Source organism: Nothoprocta perdicaria, unplaced genomic scaffold, assembly GCF_003342845.1.
Source record: "Nothoprocta perdicaria isolate Ctin4 unplaced genomic scaffold, notPer1 scaffold_181, whole genome shotgun sequence".
Taxonomy (NCBI): Eukaryota; Metazoa; Chordata; class Aves; order Tinamiformes; family Tinamidae; genus Nothoprocta; species Nothoprocta perdicaria.
The window spans coordinates 255,870-278,917 of NW_020454994.1; the positions used below are offsets into that span (position 1 = coordinate 255,870).

The 23,048-nt window shown below is 45.9% G+C and overlaps 1 protein-coding gene across 1 annotated transcript in view; it reads right to left on the minus strand.

The window, feature by feature from the left end:
* Positions 1-23,020, minus strand: part of PCSK2 (proprotein convertase subtilisin/kexin type 2) — a gene marked incomplete at its 5' end in the record, with an annotated part of 86,572 nt that extends 63,552 nt beyond the window's left edge. The window contains 2 exons of the mRNA XM_026036599.1: positions 8,293-8,397; positions 22,874-23,020. Of these exons, the coding sequence (XP_025892384.1) occupies positions 8,293-8,397; positions 22,874-23,020 (252 nt within the window). The remainder of the gene's footprint in view (positions 1-8,292; positions 8,398-22,873) is intronic.
* Between the last annotated feature and the right edge of the window lie 28 nt (positions 23,021-23,048).

Below are 23,048 nucleotides of genomic sequence, written 5' to 3' on the forward strand. Positions count from 1 at the left end.
GGGCTCCTCAAYGCTGTGTCCAAGGGCTCCTCAACGCTGTGTCCAAGGGYTCCTCAACGTTGTGTCCAAGGGCTCCTGGGCACGGGGAACGCAGATGCAGGCACAGAGCTCAGCGGCCGTTAGCTCAGCCCTTCGAAGCACTGTGTGTCTTATCCCCCATTAATCCAAACTTGCACCTCCTGATGGGTTTCATGTTAGTCCAAAGTCACGGACTCACACCGGCTGCTCTCTTCAACACCCCACCCATACACACTCCTCTGCTGTCATTCACTAGGTTATGATCACTCTCCACATGTCATTAATTTYGAAGGACAGGACAAGGGGTAATGGGTACAAATTAAACGCTGGCAGTTCCATCTCCATGTGACGAAGAACTTTCCTGTGAGGGTGACAGAGCCCTGGAACAGGCTGCCCAGGGAGGCTGTGGAGCCTCCTTCTCTGGAGGCCTCCAAACCCGCCTGGATGCCACCCTGTGCCCCGTGCTCCGGGTGTCCCTGCTGGSACAGGAGGTTGGACCAGATGATCTCCAGAGGTCCCTTCCAACCCCAACCATTCTGTCTTCTGTGAAATAACACACAGCTAACACTCAGAAATAGCAACAGAAAACCCTGACCTGCCTGTGCTTCGTGGCTGCCACTGCTTACGCTGTAATATCAAGCAGACCCTATGAGGGATTCAGGGCTGCCAGTTGCCCAGAGGGCTCCCAGAGGCAGCGCCTGCTCGCTGAAACAGAGCCGCGATTCATGAGGCAGGAAGGGAAAGGCAGAGGACGCCGGGGGAGCGGGGCTGCAATCACGAGAAGAGAGATCGACCAGCGAGCTGCAATACACAGACTATACAGAATAGGACTAGAGACGACCCCAGGAGTCAGCTGAACCACCCCGGGGCCCGAGGCAGGATTAGGCAGCCCTGTGCYGGGCAAGACAACTGCCTGACCTGGAATTTCAACCAGGCATCAAGGAKCCTCCTTGACACGCCCCACGTGCCTCCAGATCCACAGCACACTGGTACTTTTACTGTGGGAAATCTTCCACACGTATTTGCATAGCACTGTCCTCACTTATCAGTTTATTATCTAGCAGTACATTAACTTACACATTTTTTCTTTTAAGTAGAGACAGTTTTAGATGATCTGGCAATTTTAGTTTTAAACTCTTTCCATGTAAGTTGTCTTATGTTTGAGTTTGATGCTATTTCAACAGCAGTCTATCATCCATTTTATTGCAGTCTATCATTCTACTCTGTGTAGCTAAACTGTGCTTTTTCACACAATATAGCTATATAGGATTGCCAATATACTCTAATATTGCTGTTGATGGATTTTTTCCCCTCTGCAGGTATCTGTCTAGTTACTACACGATAGGTTAATTCAGCCTAGTGTTTGCATAGTGCTGGATATAACTGTATTTGTTCCACTAGCAACAATTGCATGGAATATTTGATTTTCTGTTCTTAATAACCACTGTGATGCTTTCCATTAGAATGGCCTTGTACTTTGTAAATATAATATAAATACACAGTTTAAACAAACAATCCAGCAATACTCCACTTACCACCAAAGATTCAAATGTGGAGACAGGGAAACTCTTCAGTGTCTGATTAACGTAGTTTGAAGCAAGGGAGACTATCGTGTCAAACTAAGTGACAGCTTAAGCACTGGGGTGACTCAAAACCTCCATCTTCTTCATAACAGAAAGAAAGAAGGGTTTCTTATTCTTATTATAAGAGCTGACTCCTAAGCTATAATCATGACATCTCAATTAAAAAGAGGCCGAGTGCTCTACAGTTGGAGCCACTGTTGGTCAACAGCAAAACACAGCTAATAAAGCTTGCTGGGAACAGCTAATTTTCAGCAACCTCTTGTTGCGTGTGTAGTGTCTGCAGAGGCCAAGGAATTCTAGAAATTCATTTCCCTCAAGTTCAGTTCTCGAAAAGCAATCACAGGGRAATTAGAAATCATTATTTGCAACAGCAAGAGCTGTCCAAGGTRCATTGCAGAGTCGTGACACAAACTGGCTACTCCACCATGTGAATTATCCTGTTTCTTTCAACATCATCTCAAACACAGACAATTTCATGGTCTAAAGACCTGCTTCTGTTCTGAACTCGTGAGGCTCAGCAATATTCCCTTATTCCCTTCAGTAGCGCAAGAAGGGCAAGTAACTTCCTCTGCATCAGCAAAGCTTTTTTCCCCTCACTTGCCATCCAAAGCCCCTCCCTGCAGCCCTGTCATCTTCTTGTCTCGCTTTCTGGTTTGGAATGACTCAGGTCACACAACACAAGCTGCATTTCTTACAGTCATTACCTTTGTCTTAGTGGTCGTATTGTGGTTCCTCTTGCAATATTTAAAATACAGGTCGAATTCCATCTCCTCATACATGCATTCTGCCCAAAACTGAACTTTTCAGCTCTATACTCTAGTCTTTGTTGCTTCTTCACCTTTCCAGGTAATCTCACTTAAGCACCTTTACATTTAAACAATCATATGCAAAAATCTGCAAGCATCTAAATATCATAAAAGCAAAATGTTTCATTTAAGTGTTAATTAAGCGACATACCAATTACTAAATGACTAGTCCGTACAGCTGACTAGTGTCCTCAAGATAATCCTTCGTTGTCCTGCTTGCCAACTGTTTCTATGAATTAGAAACAAAGCTTAGAAAGGAACTTTGACCTGTGTGGGAAGGGAAAATGAATGATGTTCAAGATGGGGCAGACCTGATAAAGTTACTAATACAAGAATCAGGCCTTCCTCTGTGAACTGGAACAAGCTCCTGGAAGCCATTCCTTGGATACACTAGATACAGTCTAAGACRACTTTCTATAAAAATATATACTTATATACTGCTGTTTTCTGCCCAGTGTGCCTCATTTTGTCAGGATGACTGATGAGAAGAAATTCCTCAGTTCTGGTTTGGTGAAGATGCTGGCAATGCCCTGCAGCCAACAGTGTCCAGGTTGGAGGGTGACTTGTTTTATTTCAGCCTGGGAAAGAAGACATTTCCTCTRACGAGCTTTCTTTGGCTGTTCAATATTTATTACAGGTACTTAAACTGAGCTTTTATGACCTAATGTCCCATTTCCTTCCAAAAGGATGGCACCAGTGCTTGCATAATGCTGCCCGAACGTCTCATAAAACGGGTGGCAGCTCCAAGCTTCTCCTGGCGCGACCCGTCGGCACATGGGCACAGGGGCATCACACACAAGGGCAAAACTCTACGTAGCCTCCACTGGGCAAGTCKGTCACCTCCACCAGCTGCAGGGCAAATTAAAATACAGGAGCTAAAAACAGGAAGGGACCACTCTATTTTCTCCCATCTCTTCACACACATCCCTGTCTCCTGGGGTTCAGGGAGAGCTGGAGCCTCCTCCTCAGACTCAGACGAGCAACCATCAGGCTTTACATTTACTTTGAGTGCCTCTTTTCCACATGGAAGTGGAAAGTTTTGCACCGAACCGAGGTCTTTGCTGCAATGAACTGCAGGGAAATCAAAGCCTGTGCCTGCAATCCACAGCCACAGATTCCAGCAGCACACAGGCCAAATGCTGATCTTTCCTTACAGGACAGGTTCTTCCACAGCTTCCCATTCACTTCTGGGAGTGAACCAGCTTTCTCCTCACAGACACCACCCGAGCTTCACTTCAGACACCCAGCACATTAAAAGAGGAGGTATCTTTATTTTCAAGCTGAAGACTGCAATGAGGAGGAAGGAGGGGAAGCGACAGAGCCCTGTGCAAACGTGGCCTGCGGGGGCCACAGCATCATGGCCACCACAGCATCGTGGCCACCACGACCATCCTGCTTCGCTCCGGGGCCTCTCGCGTGGCTCCAAGATACAGGGGGATCATGAGGAACGGGAAGAGACTTGCATGAGAGAAGCATATCAGGGAACAAAGATAACTGGCATCAGCCAGCAAGCTGGTAAATCCAAACAGGAGGCATGGGAGAAGAACGGAGATGGCAAATATACTCATTTTAATAAAACTAACATAGTCATGAACTGTATTCATGGCTATGTTCCAGGAGCAAAATTGCCTGCAGTAGTACGAGAGGCTGGAGGAACAGATTTCATCCCACCAGCAATTACGGGGCGCTCACCTTCCCCTGAGGAAGTAACAGGCTGGTGGCTCCCTTCCCAACAGGCTGCTGTTCCTGCACACGTCTCAGCTGCGTTGCCCCTTCCAGTCCCTTTCAGCAAAACAGGGCAATCKCCATAAGCTGGATGTTTATTTTCCAAAGAAGTCATGGTCTGAGCTCCAAACCCGCTCGCGCTCAGTGGAAGATTTTCATTTCACTTTCCCTCCCTCCACACGTATTTATATCTATTCCCCCAACACCACCACAAATGCACTTGCATACAGATATCAGCACTGGGATGCGGCTCTTCTCCGTATATTAARGCCTCTTTCTTGAGTGGGATTAATCTTGGCAGCTGTCTGACAGGAGAGACTGTGTGGGAGGAAAATGGTTTTATCTAAAACTCAGAAGAAAGCAAAATAATCTTTGAGAGAACCAACTGAGTTTCARCTCCTGCCCCTTCAATGGAAGGCTATTTGCCAACAGAAAATACCCAACAACAGGAAAAACGCACCAGTTCTGCTCTAAAAGGTAACACRAGGACTGTACACTTTCTTTTGTGTGTCCACATTTCAGAACACTTCTTAATAATATAGCTAAGTCTCTCCGTAGCAGACCAGAATCTAAAGCAGGTTTAAAAATTACTTTGCAGGAAGGAAATCCCACTGTTTGCCTTTAGCTATGGGGGAGCCAGAAGGGCTCTGCTTCTCATCCTGGCTCTGCTGTACTTTACAAGACATTTTTAGAACAAAAAATACAGCAGGAAATATCTCCATCTTCCTGATTTATTTTTCCAAAGCAGTCACACTGGAGACACATATCTAAAGACAGAGACATTCGCTGCAGTAGAAGCTGGGCTCCCAGGAAAGTTTCACTTGGAAAATGTCATTTAGCCCTAACCTCGTGTGAGGACGGACGCCCTGCTTGCAACTCCAGGACAAAGAACAGCAGATACTCTGAGTAAAGTATCCCAAAAAACAAACCTAAGGTTCCGGTTTGGAAAATTTCAGCTGAAGTAATTAATAGATAAAAGCAGATGAAAATATTATTTCTTATGGAGAGCGCTCTMTTTCCCATAGAGAAGGTGTAGCTTCTTCCACCACTTAGGATCTCACACTGAAACACACTGCAAAACACCAAGTTATTTTAAARGTTAAAAAGTAAAAAAACCAAAATACTTGAAATTAAAGACATGCAAAAGATAAGTTCTGTAACAACTTCTCAGAGAAGCTGGCATTGAATGTCTCTTATCTAAATGTTTCTTTCCAAAYGATTGTACCATCTTCCACACAAGTTACATCTGCAGAATCAATGTAATTTGCACTTCCAGTAATTTCTCGCCCCAGATGTTAGAGATGAACTTGTCTTTTTCTSTCCCTAGGAAACACAGGAACTTTCCTACAACCTGTCCTATGAGCAGACTGGGAMGGTGACTCGCTCCCTGGGACTCCATTGGCATTAGCCAAAACTGAATGACCTTATTTGTTTAACTGACTGTACCTTTCAGACGTGCCCTGTAAAGGAAGCCATGGACCTAGCCCAAAAACGCAGGTTAAAATCACACTACATTGCAAACTCCAGATTCCAGCTGGAACTTTTAAGAGGGAAGATAAATGCAAGAGCAAAAAAAAAATCTTCTTGTTATGTCTTCTCTCATTAAAACTTTCAGCATTACCAGTTCAAAGCTTTAAAGGGATTTTCTGGCCCCAAATCTACTTTGCCCCAAAGAAATATGGGGAAGAACATCAAAACCCAAGCAAGACTAGAAATTACAGAAATTTGCCACTGTGGGAGAAGCATAGTTTCTGAACAAGCCCCTCCTGGAAGGTTTTCTGTACCTCCAACAACTAAAACAACTCAATTGCTCTACTAGAAGCAGCTCAATTCCCTGGGGTATTTGCTGCCTTGACAGAGAGGATCCCCACGAGCTCTGGGCTGACAGCAAAAGCTGCAGCGCGTCATGCGCCTGCACCGTGGAGCAGCTCAGCAGCACAGCCCTTGATGTGTGTCTGCTCTCACCTGCTGCCAGGATTGCTCCGAGCTTCAGCAACATGAACAGAACTCATGTCAAATTCATCATATTTGGGGCTGTTCCGTGGAACAAAGACGCTCCTGCTGGATTTCTAGAAAGGCACCTCAGCAACATCCCATTCCTGCTCCCTTGACAGGGATGACTTTCAGTACACAAGTGCTGCATGTCATTAGCACATCTCAAAAAACATTTTAATAAAAACCTGCAGTAAATTCTGCATAATGAAACCCTTCCCAGCCTATTAGAAGGCATGCAGAGTATGAGGATGAGACAGGAACCTGTTTGCCTAGTGCTCTGCCATCCATCTCCCAGGACTCCCGAAAAACACAGCTCCTCAAGGGACTTAATTGATTAAAGAACATTAATTAATTGAGTGAACATCTGTGCTGTTTTGCAACTAATAATTAAAATCAGCTAGGAATTGTAATTTCTTTAAGAGAGAAKTACACAGAATAACTGCAGCCTGCTTTCTCACAAAATTGGAATGGGGCTCAGCAACTACAGCGTTTACCATGGTGGTTTCTCAGCTGGCAGCAGTCAGTTTGCTTCCTGGTTAGCCTGGTGACAATAACATTTTATTCTTGGCTTCACGTGTGAAYTTATTAACCATGACAGTGCTGACAGTTGTTGCTAAGTAAAAAGCAGAGCAAATGGTCTAGAAAGATGCTGTTAAATTTAGAAATTATTTGCGGAGTTTGAAATTAAGTGCTGTCAACACAATTTATGTTTCCACTTATATAAAAGAATGACTGGAATTTTAATCGCTTCTCCAAAGTGTGYATTAAGGGRAAAAAAAATAAATAAAACATGATGGTTTTAATTGTTTTCAAAAAGTGTTACAAGAAGTAACTGACCTATTGGGTATCATAAAGACTGAAAGACTGACTGGTAGGACAGAGTAGCTGGGAGGGCGTGATGAGAAAAACGTCATGTCACYTGTGTAACTGGGATGCTGCTTCCATCCCAGGGGCCAAAAAGCCTTCAGGATCAGCCTGCAGACAGGATCATCCTCTTCCTCACACGGGGATATTCTGTGTTATTTCAACACAAGACTTTATTCACTGAGGCCAAGACACTCGGGGAAGAAGTGGAGATCAACAGCAAAAATAACAGTTTGCTGCATGTGAAAGAAGCCAAGAACCCAGAGACCACAAATGAAGATGACTACAGAAGAGAAGGCAGATGCATTTAGGCTGCCCATAACAGTGTTTTGTTACAGCAGGCCACCGAGTCTGGAGCCAGGCAGCTGGAGAGCCAGTCTGCAACCAGCACTGGAGTGCTCAGTTAAGGGGTTGCCCTGGGAGCTTGTGGGCTCAGAAATGCTTGCAAATTTTTCAGAGATTTACAGAAATATTTGTTTCCAGTTCCTACTCAGGGTGGGCTGAATAGATCTCTTGCTCTGAGTGTTACTGCTTTTAAAACAAGGAGGAGCTAGCTAGGAGGAGCTAGCTTTGGGGCACTGAAAGATGGGCTGAATGACCTCTGGGACACCTGCAGCAGCCCCAGGACACTTGACCTCCCTCAGCCCTCACCATCTCACCATTAGGTGATGGAGCTGGCAAGGATATGCATAAAGAAACATACAGATATTTAATTGTTTTCTACCTTTCATTCTTTCCTTAAGAAATTTTGGCTCTAGTTGTGATCTCTTTTCCTTAGCTGTACAGAGAGTTTAAAACCTGCTGCAAGATTAAAAAATAATCTATTTGCCCTCACGATACCATTCCCTAAGCTTATCTAATTTCTTTGGGCAGAAAATACATTTTTTTTTTGTGAAATCTGGCTCCACTCCAGCCCAATGTTACTCACTGTAACAACTCTGAAGAAAAGAAAGAAGATTTTGTCAACTGCAGCTCACAGCCTTCTGCAGAAAGGGCATTTCCCTGTGGTCGGAGGGGCTTTTGCTTCTGAAAAGTGAACACAGCATCTGCAGACTGAGCTGCTGAAGGCAAAAATGCAGTTTGACAGACTCCGGAGGCAACAGGTCCTGCAAGTGACCACAAGAGCAGGGAGAGCTTCAGGCCTAGGCCCCAGCACCTGCCCCCATTGTGTGTGTCTATACAGCAAATGTAAACATCAAACAACTGCATAGAACAGTCTGGGGTTTTTATATATGTATGTGTATATATATATATATAAACAAAACACACATGATAGATGCAAATAATGGTGAAACACTTACCCTGGAATCCTTTTCCAGGCGGAGCTTGTGTTGGAGGCTGCGTCGTYGTCGGGCCTTGGCGATGCCATTGTGGTAAAAGAAGTACCCAGTGTCTAGGAAAGGCAGCTGTGGAAGACAGGAAAGAAACYGTGGAGCCAGCGCTTCATAAGAAAGACAACTCGGAGAATTTTACCTGGSAAGCATCAGGAGGCCATGGCAACATTGGAAGACTTACCCCAAATTGCCCCAAACCCTCTTGAGAATGATATTTTTGGRCAATGTGCCCAGTACCACTCAGGTTATTTGCTACAGGGTTAGAGGTGTTACCTGTGCTACAGGTGCTATTTCACTTGTAAACACTTGGTTCTATTTCCACCTTATGTTTAAGGTCAATGGTGCCACTATTTCTTCGGGACTGCCCACGTTGGCACAGAATTATTTTTTACTCTCTGACAAAGCCAGGAAAATTAAAAACAAAGGGAATAAAATGAACTGGAAGGGATTTAAAACTACTACAGCCACCCTCAGCAACAAGGCATTACACAAATGCTCTTCAGAGCCTCTCTGAGCCTCCTACAGTCAACTCAAAAGCCCCATTTGCATCACTAGGTCTACAACCTTTTCCTCATTCCGGCTTAACAGGGAGATTCCAGTTGTTTGTTTAACTCTAATCAACTGTATTTTTTAAGTCAGGTTTTAAAAAGGYTGTAGCACCTGAAAGCAATGAGTGCTTCTCAAGGAGTTATACGTTAACGCCCTGACATTATAATTGCAAAGTTTGGACTAGCTCGTGCATAAAATGATTAAAGGAAACAGTTCAAAACAGTCATGAGGGCATTACCTCTTAAATCTATCACTACAGCGGGTAGTGTGTTGCAAACATGTTATGGCATATGGAATTGGGTGGCAATAGAAATGTCACTTGCACACAGTGAAATTTGGGAAGTTTAAAATTCAGTCACATGCCAAAAATGAATAACTGTTTTTCAAAGCCTTTTTTATTATTATTTCAATTGGAAATTTCATGCGAAACTGAAGTTTTAGCTTTTAAAACTTTACTCAGTATGATACAAAAATGCATTAAMACAAAGCAACTTTAAAAAAAAATCTAAAACTTTTGTTCTAATAGAAGAGTTCTTTTAAATTACATAAAAAAGGCTAAGGAGATTTAATCAAAACTGTTGTGATCCCTTAAAGCTGATTAGTGGGGTTGTCTGGAGAGCTCTTCTGGGCAGGTTATCAGAGCGCTTTGCATCAGTTCCATAACGTGCAAAAAACAAAGCAAGAAAAACATTAGCAGCTGAACCAGACGAAAGGAGCTACAAAAAGCTAATGGCAGGAGCCACACAAGTCTTCTATATTACATATCTACCTGCAGAGCCACCGCTCTTAAGGTCAATTTATTTATTTATTTATTAAGATAGATGTTTTATTGTTAAAAAGTCTAAACATGACACCCTTACAAGCAGGTTAGCAAGGATGCTCCAAATCCAAACTTTATCACTAGATTCATCTTTCGAAGAAACAGCCTCTCAACCCCCATGTAGGATATATCACTTCAAGCCTCAAAAACATGCRGGAAAAAAACCTAAGCAACCATCTCGGTTACACCTTGAAAAATGTGTGCCCATATTATCCACAATAATCCAATAGGAATCCAACTAATTCTCCCCATCAAACCAAACCATCTCCTGTCCTTTTATTTCAGGATGAGCCACCAAAATCTATCCCAGGTCAAACGCTGATGATCTCCCCTTAAATATGACTCACAGCAATTTGGAAGACATCTGGAAATATCTATTGTGTGCTTAATATTTTTGCCTGAAGCTCAGGTTCGTTGTGTAAGACAAGAGTGAAGCCTCCTGCCCTCGAGGGAAAATTAGCAATTATGCAACCTAACCAATTACTGGAAGGCACTTGAGGAGAACTGTTTAGGTTTGGAAAAGAGTCTACTCCTGCCTTGAAGTACAAAGAAGGTGCGGTGCAAGGTGTCCATGGAGCACTGATTAGGAGCCCAGGAGTTACCAGCACTTCATTACTTGCTATATTTGTCTAAAATCACAGGTGAAAAAATTATGCAAGTAAAAACAAAAGCACAAATAAAACACAACAAGGGCAGTAAAATCCTTATATATGCACCCTTTCTGTCCCAGAAGGGCAGAATTTGTCAGCTTTGCAACCTCCTTGTGATTTTTAATACTCTCTCTATTATACTACCTATACTATATGAAATCCTGCTTAACCTCCTTCCTAAGAAGGTTGTAAACCCAACAAGAACATTCAAAAATTTCATGTTCAACTACACAGAGGAAAGAAAAACTCTTTAAATGGGATGGGCTTATCTAGCAGAGAAATGGCTGGCACCTACTGTTCATCAAGGAAAGGAAAGGGAATGCTTCACATTTCACACTGTTTTAGCATGTCTGTGACCCTGAGATATCTTGGGTTTTTTTTCTTAGGCTCTTCATCCAACAGAGAAGCCCAGGAGCAGTAATTATGAAAATGAAAATAAGTTATTAGTGGTTCCTAGTCCTCCTGCACTCTGCTCCTTGCACCTGGCAGTCTTTTGACATCTTCTACAGTTGGTATCGGGGTTGATTTGCTGAGATCCCCTGTTCCCTGAGCAAGAGAAGGGAAAACCCACTCTGTGCTGCCACAAAGGCAGCCCTGGAAAAGAGGACTGGAAAGAGGCAGCTACTTTTCCATGGAAATGAGGGCTAGGAAGARGCAGCTCCATTTCCTTGCTGCTGCTCGAGGCTTCCACGTGGTCACTCCAGTCAGTCACTGTCGTGATGCTGGTTCACTGGGAGAGATGGAGGCACAAAAAGGCACAGTCCCATACAGAGCCCGCGGGGCTGCTCCTAGCAGGGAGAAAAGCAGAGGGGACATCACTCCTCAGCTGATGCCCCTGATCTGGGATGGAGCAGCAAACACAGGGCTCCCCCAGCATCTGATCTGGGATGGAGCAGCAAACACAGGGCTCCCCCAGCATCAAATTTAACATCAAATTCTAGTTATTTGCTCCAGTGCTCTACCTGTTCTAGCTACATCTCACTAGCAAGTTATGGTATACACAGAAAGCAAAATAATAAAATAAAACCATACAACAGAGCAAATAACCCTTCCCTTACAGGGCCTGAGCCACCTCTGGCTTTACAAGGGCCAGCAGAGCGGCCCAGCTGGGCTCTGTCCTCCCATTACTGCTCACTAATTAGCCCCCCAGAAAATACAGCCTAAATCTGGTCGACATGCCCAGGGCCTCCTTGGTCCCACTTGCTCAGCTGCACTGTAGTTGAAGCCCAGCGAAAGGGCCTCGCAGCTTGAATCAGGGGAATCAGAAACCTTCTCATCCCAGACCCACCAAAGGCACTGAGGATGCTTATAAGTATTCAGCATGAATTTTCAAATTCCCTTTTTTCCATTCTCCCCCAATTAGCACTAAAAATCCTTTTGCTTTTAAGCACAGTGATGGGAGCCGAGTCTGCAGCCCAGGGCACTCAGGGCAGCAACAAGGGCGGCCTAAGGACACAGGCAGCTCCAAACGCCGCAGCCTGAGGTGCAGCCAGAGCAGAGCAAAGGCCCAACGTGAAAACATTCAGTTAAATGGTTAAACTGAATGTTAAAATGGTTAAACTGAATGGTTAAAATGGTGCTGGAAAAAGGCACAACAGCAGAGAGGACCAAAGCCCCACCAGGGCTCACCCGAGGTGACAGCCAGCCCGGGGGACTCTGTGCCCCAAGCAAGGGGCTCACACCTTCTCATTAGGCTGCATTAACTACCTGGAAAACTCAGCGTGGACSTCAGGGGGAGCTGGGATCCTCCCAAATTCCCAACAGCCTCTCCATTTTCCAGTATGGATCTTCAAGGGCAAGGCACCTGTGTGCTATTTAGTTGCCTCCAGCAGAGAATTAACAAGGCTCCATCCCACCTATCTTGCCAGTTTGGTTGGAGGAGATGCTAGATGTAGCTTCACCACTCCCCAGTGTTAAGCTCGTGTTAAAATCTCCATCGCAGAACAAATGATTTTTGTGATATTAACTGATTAATTGCACAGAACAACTTTTTTTTCTTCTACAGAAATAAATCAGCTGGCTTAAAAAATGGCTTGCTTGGTTACTTACGTGTGTGTTCAGCTTTGTTTCATATGTATCCAAGCATCCCCATGGGAAAGAGCTACCAGTGCTAATAAGAAAGAATTGGGACTTCTTGGTTTAGAGATCATTGATCTGTTCTTCCTTTCCCTGCCCCCTCTCCACCCAAAATCGATGGAAATGCTGCAATACACATGGTAACAGGGATATCTGCTGGGTTTATTTAGGACATTGGTTATCCTGTGAGAACACAAAACCTCGCCTAAAATATATTAAGTCTTTCTCAAGCCAACCAAAATATTCCTATAGCCTCCAATGGTTTCTGAAAAGTCCTCCCTGTGCTGCCCGGTGAATTATCTTCTGCTCTGGAAAAATACGAAGAATAGAGGCTGATGTGGAATGCAAAGACTCTGCAGAATAAATGCCTTTGAATTTTATTTTAGAACAGCCTTTYCTTTGTCCTTTCTGCATGTAGCAACAACAGCAAGAAGATGAAGCGTTGATTTCCCAAAAGGGGGACATCAGGGGATTTGCAAAGGCAGGGAAAGAAGTGGAATAATTAGAAGCAGTGCCAGGCTGCTGTGCCTGCACGTTCACTCCAGTGTCCATGCGCAATTCACCTGAGTCCCCCTAGTTTGTAGGAAAAAAAAAGGCAGCATTTTTGGAGCACGTTTCGTTTGCCCTATTTTAGGTGGCCATGTCAAAATGAGCTGCACTGAGGCCCAGAGCTTCTTTCTTGTTCCAGAGACTGGAAGCAGCCGTTGCCTACTTGTGGCCAGATCAATTCTCATCTTAAAAAGCTAATTCTCATCAGTTTGGTTCTTGCTCTACCCCACTGATTCGGTTTCAGATCTGCTGTATTTGGAACTCGGTCTGCAGTAGAAGGACTTGGGGAAGATTTGTTTTCAGTGCAGTTACATGGCTGTTAAGTTTCTCACTGAAGAGCTTTATCCTGCAAAACCAGTTTAAGTCAATCAGTACTAACGCTGTGGATTTGCGATTCATTCTATCAGTGATTTAAAGAAGCCATTTAAGGCCTTTAAGAGAGTTATTCTAGCTTATGCGAATAGACTTTTTTTCAGACTTTTGCGTTATTCTAGTTTATCTGAGTGGATCTCTGCATTTTAGGGGGTTTTATCTATTACTTACAAGTAACTATAAAAGATATTAGTGAAATATATGAGCTGCTTTTCTTCATGGGGAGGCCTGGAAGAACTTACAGTTCTTACGGCAGGACTCGATGATCCTGAAGGTCTTCCCCAGCCATTATGATTCTATGAATCTATGAGGTGTGTTGTTGAAGCCAGCTAAAGAAGGAGACTTTCTAGATATGGATTATGTTATTCTTCAGATGCCAACACTATCACTAGGCTGTTTGGTCTGATCGAGACTCACCATCTAGAGTGGGTGTCACTGTTCACCTGGAAACCCAATGTGAGAACTTAGCGATAATCGTTTTGTCCTTAAATATGGACAATGAGAGGCCTGCAAGAAGAAGACGCCCTCACCAGGGCAAGGCACCAAGACAACTCATCACGAGCCCCTAGCACTCAAGCTGTCGTTTCCAGCAGCAACGTTTGGCCACTGGSAAAATGAGACACAGCCTCTTCCATCACTGAAGTGGCTCCATAAAGAAAAAGAAGAAAAATTAGACTCTAGCCATTCCTTAGGGGCACACTTCTAAATGTGCTCCTGCTAGTTATGATTTCATGGAATTACACCTCAATTATGCGGTAGAAATTAGATCACAGCCAGAAAATACACAGGTTTTGACCCAGCTTACTAACTGAAGTTCAATCAGCTGGCGACACTTAATGCTCTAAGCACAAAATAAAAGTGTTTGGCCAGCTCTATATTTTGTTACCACAGACTGGGAGCTTGTGCCCTGTTCGTGCCTGCCTCCCATGGGAGGGCAACAACGCTCCTCTGGGGACACTACAGAAACACTGAAATGCCAAGGGATATCATCAATATATATTTATGTGCACACACACACCCATGTAATATATATGCATGTAATCAGGTATCTTTCTAGCAACCGATATTTGGTAAATATTTAAATAAGCTTAAATAATWCATGATGGAAATCCCTTATTTATACAAGCATGTCTGCCTTAGGGAAAACTCGTACTATAAGCCTAAGAAATAGTTTGATTTAATTAGATTCTGCACATTTCAGTGGTATTTCTAGCTAAGCTGGGTCAATTCTGCCGACAACAACCAGCAGGACTGACAAGGGGCCATTTCTCCGTGTCCTGAGCCACATCCCACCTCTCCTTCTAAGCACATAACCAAACAGTTTGTCTAAGGCTGTCACGCTTGAACCTGACGTCAAATTATTTCTAAAAACATTGAAATAGAAGTAATTCTGTATTTTTAAAGTATAGTGTTATGACAGATGTGCCCTTGCTTGAGAATCACTAGTACTCAAACATAGAGAGGAGTCTAGATGTGGCTGCCCGCTGACATGCTGAATTTCAGCATGATTTTTTAATTTTATTCCATGTAGCAAGTGCATAGGACACCAACACACACATAAGGACTCGGCTAATGAAGCACCTGAAAGCAAAGTCTTGAGCTCAAGAGACTCAAGCCTTGAGCTCAAGTCATGAGCTCAGACTTTAGTGCTGCTTAGACCAAAACTAGCTGGTTACTGGCAAGAGCTACCGAAGAAAGCACAAAAAAAAAAAAAAAAGCCCCACAAAATGCAGTAATAAAAAAAGGTGCCTGCATTTAACCAGCACCTGAGGAAGATCTGTAGCTCTCTCTCTGTTCAAAACCTTGCTTTTCTTTCTTCTCCATGTCTGTTTAATACTAGACTGCCAAGCACTAACAGACAAAGGGCTTCACAAGGGGTTTCTGTGGTCAGACCACACAGAGCAGCTCGTCTAGTTGCCAGRGTCAGCTTGGGGAGAAGGATATGAGCTTAACAGGATGAGAGAGGGAAGCCCATRGGCTAGAAACAAAACCGATGGTAAATGGTGCGGGGACTGTAGTTTAAGGTAGAGGGTTTGAAAAGAGCAGGCAAAGGAAGCAGMACGGGAGGCGCTTCCAGCAGAACCCAAGTGAAAAGGCCTTTGGAGGAAGCGACCGGCTCGCATGAGGAAAAAGCAGCTGCGACTGGGCGGCGACAGAGACAATTCCTCACATTATTTACCCCATCGTGAGCCGGGGCGGGGACAATTCCTCTCAGCTCCAACACGACGGCGACTTGGGGAGCAAAGGTAACGGCCCCGGGTGCTGCAAGAGCTCCCGGTGCCCTGGTGTTAGTGGCAACGGTGGCCTAAGGAGGAGAGCGGCGCCCCGGCCGTCCCCTTCCCACCAGGCCCTCCCCCATCGACCTTCTCTGTGAATAAGTCTCTTTACTGTTTGTTACTACAAACAGTAGCAGCTGTTTATTGCTGGTAGAAATTGCAGTCAGTGTTGTGTGTGTGGATAGGATACGTTATCTCGCTTTCGTTACTCCAGCCAGGCAAGGCGAGCGCAGGGGTTTATTTGGTGTCTCGGAGCACTTGAGCCTTTYGAGCCGGGAATGCTGCTCTCCGAACCAGAGCAGGCTGCGCTGAACATGAATAAAATATGTTCAGCCTGACGAGAAAATATGGGACTTTAAAGACTGAAATTGAGCATTTTAAGCACATCAGAAGAGAGAGAAAAAAAATGCATATGTTGTTTTATCTGGATTTTATTCTGCACTRTATCTAAATTGTGAGAGAAGGTGAATGGTTCTACACTGAAAAGAAGAAAAGCACCAAGTTTCATTTCAGAGGCAGGGTCAGAATGAGCAGCCCGGAACACGCACGGGCAGCCCATGGGGCTGCTCAGCCCCACAGCGGCCACTGCACCCACATCAACAGATAAGTCTTGCAAGCCTGAAAATACCTTCACGCATACCTTGCAAGCCTGAAAATACCTGATTTTTGATAGTTCTTAAGCCAAACTCAGAATTGACAGTTCTGAAGGAAAGCTGGTTCAGAGTTCCTCCTAAATTTCTAATTTTGGCTGAAGCACATTGCTGCGGATAACAGAGGCAGGGAAACRGGAGGTCCCTGGGGGCCTGCGGGGAATCCACCCGGCACAGCTGAAAGCCTCCAAGAGAGGCTGCTGCTGCGCTTGGCATTTATAAACATCGAGAGAAGCCAGTGCTCCCCCTGAGAGCTCATTCCAGAGTCGCAGCCCCTCGTTTGACACGTGTTTCATAAAGGGCAAACGGGCAGACAGGAGGATCCTGCACTGTAGGCTGTACCCCATTTCTTTAACTACACGCCTAGGAAGGAAGAGATCCCCCTGTTTAGCTCCTCTTTGACACCCGATGCTCTTCCAGTCACACTGCCAGTGCCTTTTCTCAGTAACAACTAGGTATGTATTTGTGGTCCTTCAGGTTTGGTTCTGCAGCAGGAAGCAGGGCTGCTCTATTTCCCTCATCAGGAAGCAGATACTCCAGCTCAGCTCCCTACCTGAGCACCAGTCCCCAACACTGGTGGAACACATCTGACATTCCCGAGTCTGACTTTAGAGCTGCTGCCATGAATCCAGGAYGAGGGGGATTTCCCTGTGGCCGCAGAGCCCTCCATGCATCCCACCTGCACTGCAGCTCTGTCCAGGACGGCCATCCCAAGGCACAGCCCACGGGCACGGAGCTCACCCAAAAGCTCCATTTTAGTAGCACCAGGTTAGCTTTTGGGGATGAACATAGGAGGGTTAAAGGCAGAGTTCCCACGGATTTGCAACAGGAGCCGTACACCGGCTTCCTGGGGGTTCATTAGGAAAATCCTACCTTGGGCAGCCAAGTGGTTCGGCAGCCACCAGAGGCCGGTGAGAGATGAGACCTGTGCTGCTCAACACAGGCTTCAAAGTCGCCCTGCAGCCACATCCTGCAGGGACTTGACCTGTTTAAGCATTTGTGAAAGTTCAAATATAAGCATTTGTGAAAGTTCAAATAAAAAGCCAAAACGAACAGGGGTTTCTGATGACAGAGGTAGCGCTACAGAACAAAGGTAAATTTTCAATCTATAGAACACATCCCGGTGGTTTTTACTGCATTTCTCACTGATATTAGCCATAGATACGACAGACTGGAGCAGTACAGGAGGGTTTCCCAAGTAAAATATTTCGATTAGACCAGCAGATTTATTGTCAGGATGTTGTGTGGCACACTGTGCAAGGACACAAGGTTGTCTTCCATGTTCCCACTGCAGTTGGGCTCTTCGGAAAGGCAAGAGAAACTCAACAGTGCCAGGGTGCCCCTGGGCACTCCGAAAGGGCCAGGCCATGGTCGGGCTCCAAGGCCAATGCCYGAGAGCAAATAAATGCCAAGGATGCCACAGGTTTGGAGGTGCAAGCACTTAACCTCAGAGCTGGAAGGCGACTGATGACTGATTTTTCTAGTGATTCAGATTGGATGAGGAATCCCAGCCTGGAAACAAAAGGCTCTGCCTCTTCCACAGAAACCCCGACCAGCTGGTTCTGGTTGCAACGTGGCAATAGGATCTGTCCATCTGGCCTGGTATCAGAAATCAGGCTTCCAAAACAGGGCTCTCATTACAGGTACAGTTACCTCTCTGCTGCATCAGTTTGTAGCCTCAGGACAGAAGAGGAATTTGAAGCTGATCTAGGTAACAGCCATAGGTATCCGTATCATCCATTAAAAACAGCCATGAGACTGTCTGTCTTTATCCAGTGCTGATACTGAAATAACACCCTTCACTTATAACCCCCATAGCCCAGGTTTGCAATAACTAAGACACTGGCAGACCTGCAACCCAGATCTGTGCAGCACCGAAACCTCTGCGCGCCCCTAGAAATCTTTTATGGGGAGCTCCACGAGGGAAAGCAACAAAGTGGGAGCTGCAGCGACTCCACGCAGCACTCGGAGGGGATTTCACTGCAGGGAAGCCCGGCTGCGATGCCAGGATGCGGGACACACCGCCTGTGACGCCGTTCTGCTGCGACCAAAACCTGCCGGGAATTCCCTGCCTTTCTTTGGGGATTTTCTCCATTTTTCTCTCTGACATCGGGAAAATTAATGTAAATTCAATGAAAACAAATAATTGCACTTCCCTGCTTGGGCTTGTAGCATCAGAAAAAAAAAACACAATATACAAGCCGGAAAAGAATTACCCTCACTGCAGTGCATTTCCTGGGTCTCTACCACGTGCTCAATTTTGCCCATGTATTGAAAGAACTGTTGCAGAATGTAACATTATCCAGAGTACAAGCCATGCAGAATAAATAAAATTATAAATGTCGGCAGCTTTATAAATACCCAGAATTTTGTATCTTTACTGGGCTGGAGCCCAGTAAACAAAACCAAACCTATCTGCAAAGGTGAGGTTTAATGCGTGTGTTTTGCCAAGAAACAGAAACACGTTGTGTTTCAAAACAGTAACAGAGCAGTTAGAGCAGGGATCTGACCTTCTTGTTTTATATTCAGCTAATGAATGCTATGAAAACTTGACAGGGTAATTATTTTAAACTTCAAACAGAGCCCTCACCGCCAGCAAACCAATTTGGGCCTCTAGTAAGCAAGGAACTTGGTGCTTTAGGGATGTGCTAGAGCCTGAGTTTTCCCTTCCTCATTACATTGACAGCTTTACACTTTTCACAGGCATAAGCAGGATATTTAGCAACAGCAGATTCTTGCTGCTGTTGTTGTTCTGAGCTGGCGAGGCAGAGCAGTTGCTCCTGCGATCATTTCTGCAGCAGAAATGCAAAAGCAGATAAATGCAAACACCCCACAGTGAGTGAATAAATTCTTTTTGCACTTCCCGCACCATACACATGGCAAATTCTCAGCTACCACGGTGCAACTCTGATTTAATTCCACCAAGATCGATGGGTTTTCTCTCAAGTGTAAAGAGGAGCAAATGGGACTGGCCAGCTGGGCCCTGGTGCTCCTGAGCTGGATCCCTCATCGGCTGCAGGATCAAACTTTCCCAACACCTCATCGGTTTTTTTTCCCTCATTTCAACATATCACYCCAGACTACCTCTTGGAAACTGCAGCATTCTTTTTTATGGGAATCCATTAAAATTTTGATGCATATACAATTTACATTGGCACAAAACTTGTGTTTTTTTCTTACTTTTTTTCTTAGTAACACCAAATTGCAATAGAGAAAGCTAGGAAATTAAACCTTTCAGTTTTCTTACAAAAAAATACTGTACCTTCCATTTCCAAAGAGGTTTTTCTGTTTCCGTAACAAGGGATTACTTGGTGTGAACAAACATCCCTTCCTCTAGGCTGGCATAAAACACAGAGCTAATTATTTATTTAACACAGGTTAGAAACGCTGCAGCGGGAGCTCAGGCTCTGGCGGGGCCAGGCAGAGCGACCCAGGTCCTTGGCCATCCCAACCAGTCTGGATGCAGAAAATGTGGCTACAGCAGCAAGAACTGTGGCTTGGTTCTTTGGGAAGTTTTGTTTTAATAACTCAAGTTTGCAATGTGAAAAAAAGAAAACCAATCTCCCAGCGTCTCATCACAAAATTCCTGGCCACTTCCACCTCAACCAGCAGCTGCTTAATCAAAAACAGGGAGAAAAAAAACATAACTGCTGAGGGAGTTACCTTGTTTTTCTGCAAGATTTGGGGGAAGAGTTAATAATTTTTGATAGATCAGGTGATATCAGGTAAAAAAACTCAAAAGCACATAAACTTTGAGCCATGTATAGTTCTCCATGCTTTAAAATYCCTCTCCGGTTCTTATTTTCAAACCTGAGGACACTGAATGCCAATTATGTAACAGCCTCACCTCAGTACTACCAGAAGTGGAATATTTAGATATGAAGTCATTCTGTAGGCTGAATCGGCCGCTGTGTTGCTGATGAAATAAAAATAGATGCAAAAACTCCCATCTCCAATTAGGAGACCTTTCTGAGTGCTCCTTACAACTCTCCTCTTTAGAAAGCAACTGCAAGGAAAGATGCCAAAATCAGGAAGCAGCACTTAAATAAATATTGCTCCTTCAGCCTGCACTAAGAAAYGTTTTCTGGTAGCAATCATGCTAGAAGGCAAATAAAAAGGTGGGGAAAAAAGCTCCTCTCATAGTTCTTTGGGGGCTGTCTCATGAATCCTGAGTCCTTGGTAAGAAGGTAAAGGACAGAATGGTCTTTATGACAGCACTTGTTCCACCAGGAATAAACAGAATCAAGTTTGCACGTCTGAAAAAATGCAAACTCTAAAGCATAGAAAACAGAGTTAAAAGGAAACTCTCTGAATTCAGTACAATTCAGGGAAAAACAGAGGAAAAATGGCCAGTATTTCTGAGACAGTCTCATGTCAGGCTCCTAACTCTACAAAAAGAAATTTGTTTTCCTGAGTGCAGAGCACTCAATCAATTATAAAAGCTCTGCATTTAAACCATGCACTTTTGCCCACCTGAAGACTTGTAGCAATTTCAGAATGATGATAGGAAACGGAGCCAAAGAATCAATTAGAAAGACATCAAACTGTTCACAACATTAATCTTCAAAGYGATGTTTTCTTGTGTATTTCCATAGAAATCTGTTGTTAAATAACTACAACCTGGATTAGCTCAGAATCTATCTTTGTTTTTCTGAAAAGCCATACGCACTAAAAATACGGAATTATAAATCAGCTCCCATGAAGGTAAAATAGGGCTGTGACATGTAAGAAGTGTAACAGAAATCCCTCTTGTACATATCTTAAATTTGCACTTGGACAAAAAAAAGCTGATTCTGGGCTAAGGCTGGGAAAGCACTTCTGGTAGGAATACCTGCACTGCAACYGAGGTGACTATTTTCAGAGGACGGCTCTACTCTGGTATCGGAAAGGGCATCGTATTTGCTTAAATAATTCATTTTATGGCCCCAAACACACAAACACATGCAGCAGCGCTATCTCCACCCAGCTTTTTCCCTGGAGAGCTCCCCACCAACAGGTCTGCCTCCCTCCGCGTGCGTTTAACCCCTAGCAAAGCTGCTGCTGCCCCACGAGCAGAACCTGCAGCCCGCAAGGTGAGCRCTGCATGTGTCMCCTGAGGAGAAAGCAGCTCCAAAGSCTCCTTAGGTCAGCAGCCCCACAAGCCACCACAGTAGATGGCCCAGGTTTGGCACCTGAGCGCTGATACGGATCTCCCCCACAGAGGCGAGAGGGCTATCGGCCTCTGAGGGTCATCCTCCCATAGAGAGGCAGCTAAACCCTCCAAACTTTCCTCATGCTGTAAAATCACTGCCTTGCGGGTAAGCACGGCTGACTTTTTTGCCACGTTTGCAGCTTTCCAGCYTCTCTGGAGAGACCCCTGTCCCTCCCTGGCGCTGCACCCGAGGGGCTCCCGTCCCGCTCGCCGCTCACACGGGGCACCCAGAGGCACCTCCACAGAGCGTCTCCTGCGGACAAGGACCATGRTAAGGAGAAGCCCGGGAAGCGCCCTCTTCATCCCGAAACAGGCCCTCTTCCCAAGCCCACGCTGGGGCACTGGCTCTGTGGAAGGCATCATGCGAACGGGGGAAGAAGCAAAGGTCTGTGGAAGGGCACCTTCCTCTCCTGCCATCACTGTGACAGCAGGCAATACAAGGGGAAACCACAGACCAAAGAGCCCTATCTAGGGAGTTTCATACAAGCCAACCTCCACGCCAACACAGGCCCCTTTCAAACGGCATCTGCAGCCAGTCCTGCCACTACCAGAACAAGACAGAGAGCTCCAAACAAAAGCACCGTCACATCCCAGCAGCAGGACCTGCCCGTGGCCAAAGCAAACGCTTTTGTCCTCATTCCTCTTATGAATCCCTGCTGRGGTTGAGAGGAGCAAGCTGAGGGTGAGGGGAAGCCTCACTTCATGTTTTTTCTTTATTTGCTCTGTTTTCTTTTTTAATCAAGAGCTCCAATCCTTTCCCCGATCCAGGTTCAGGGTGTGATTCCCACCCGCTTCCTCGGAGGCTGCAGCAGGTTCTTATTGCATAACTACCGAGAGAAACCAAACAGAAGCGAAGAGCCGACACGCAGCAGCAGAACACGGAGCAGCAGCGCGGGCCCCGGGAGCGCCTGGCACCGCAGGACCGGGGCACGACACGGGTCTCCCTCCTGCGGTCCCGCCTCAGGTCCAGCTGCACCCGCAGGAATTTAGGGATCTGTCTGAATGGCGGGATTTCCAGTGGAGCTGGTAAGAGATTCCCGGCCCGTGGGGCTAGCGGGGCTTTTCCTGGCACCTCAGGGCAGGCTGACGCTTCGGGTCCGCCCGCTTGCTCTGTGGGGAGCCGCACGGGCTGCTCATTGTCCACGGCAGCTTCCCCGGCCTGGGGATGCCCTGTTCTGCCGCCACAAGGGCGGGGAATCCCGGGGAAGCTGCCACCCCTGTAAACTTGGTGCCGGAGCCGCCACGGGAGCCCCGTTCCGACCCGATCCGTTCCGCTCCGATCCGCGCAGGCTTCTCCATGGAGATGCCGCCCGGCTCCTCTCCGAGGGGCTCCGCCGCGCGCGGCGCCTCCCGGCACGAGGCAGCCGGGCCCGCGGGACTCCCCTCCCGTCCCGCCGCGGGGCTGCCGCGCTTACCTTGCGCACGCCGCCGAAGCCCAGCTCGCTCGCCAGCCGCTCGGCCTCCGCCTGCGCCCCGCCGCGCAGCTCCACCAAGAAGTGGTTGGTGTAGAGGGCGGCGCGGGCCGCGGCGCCGCCGAGCAAGGGCAGCACGAAGGCGGCGAGGAGGAGGAGGAGGAGGGCGCCCCGCGGC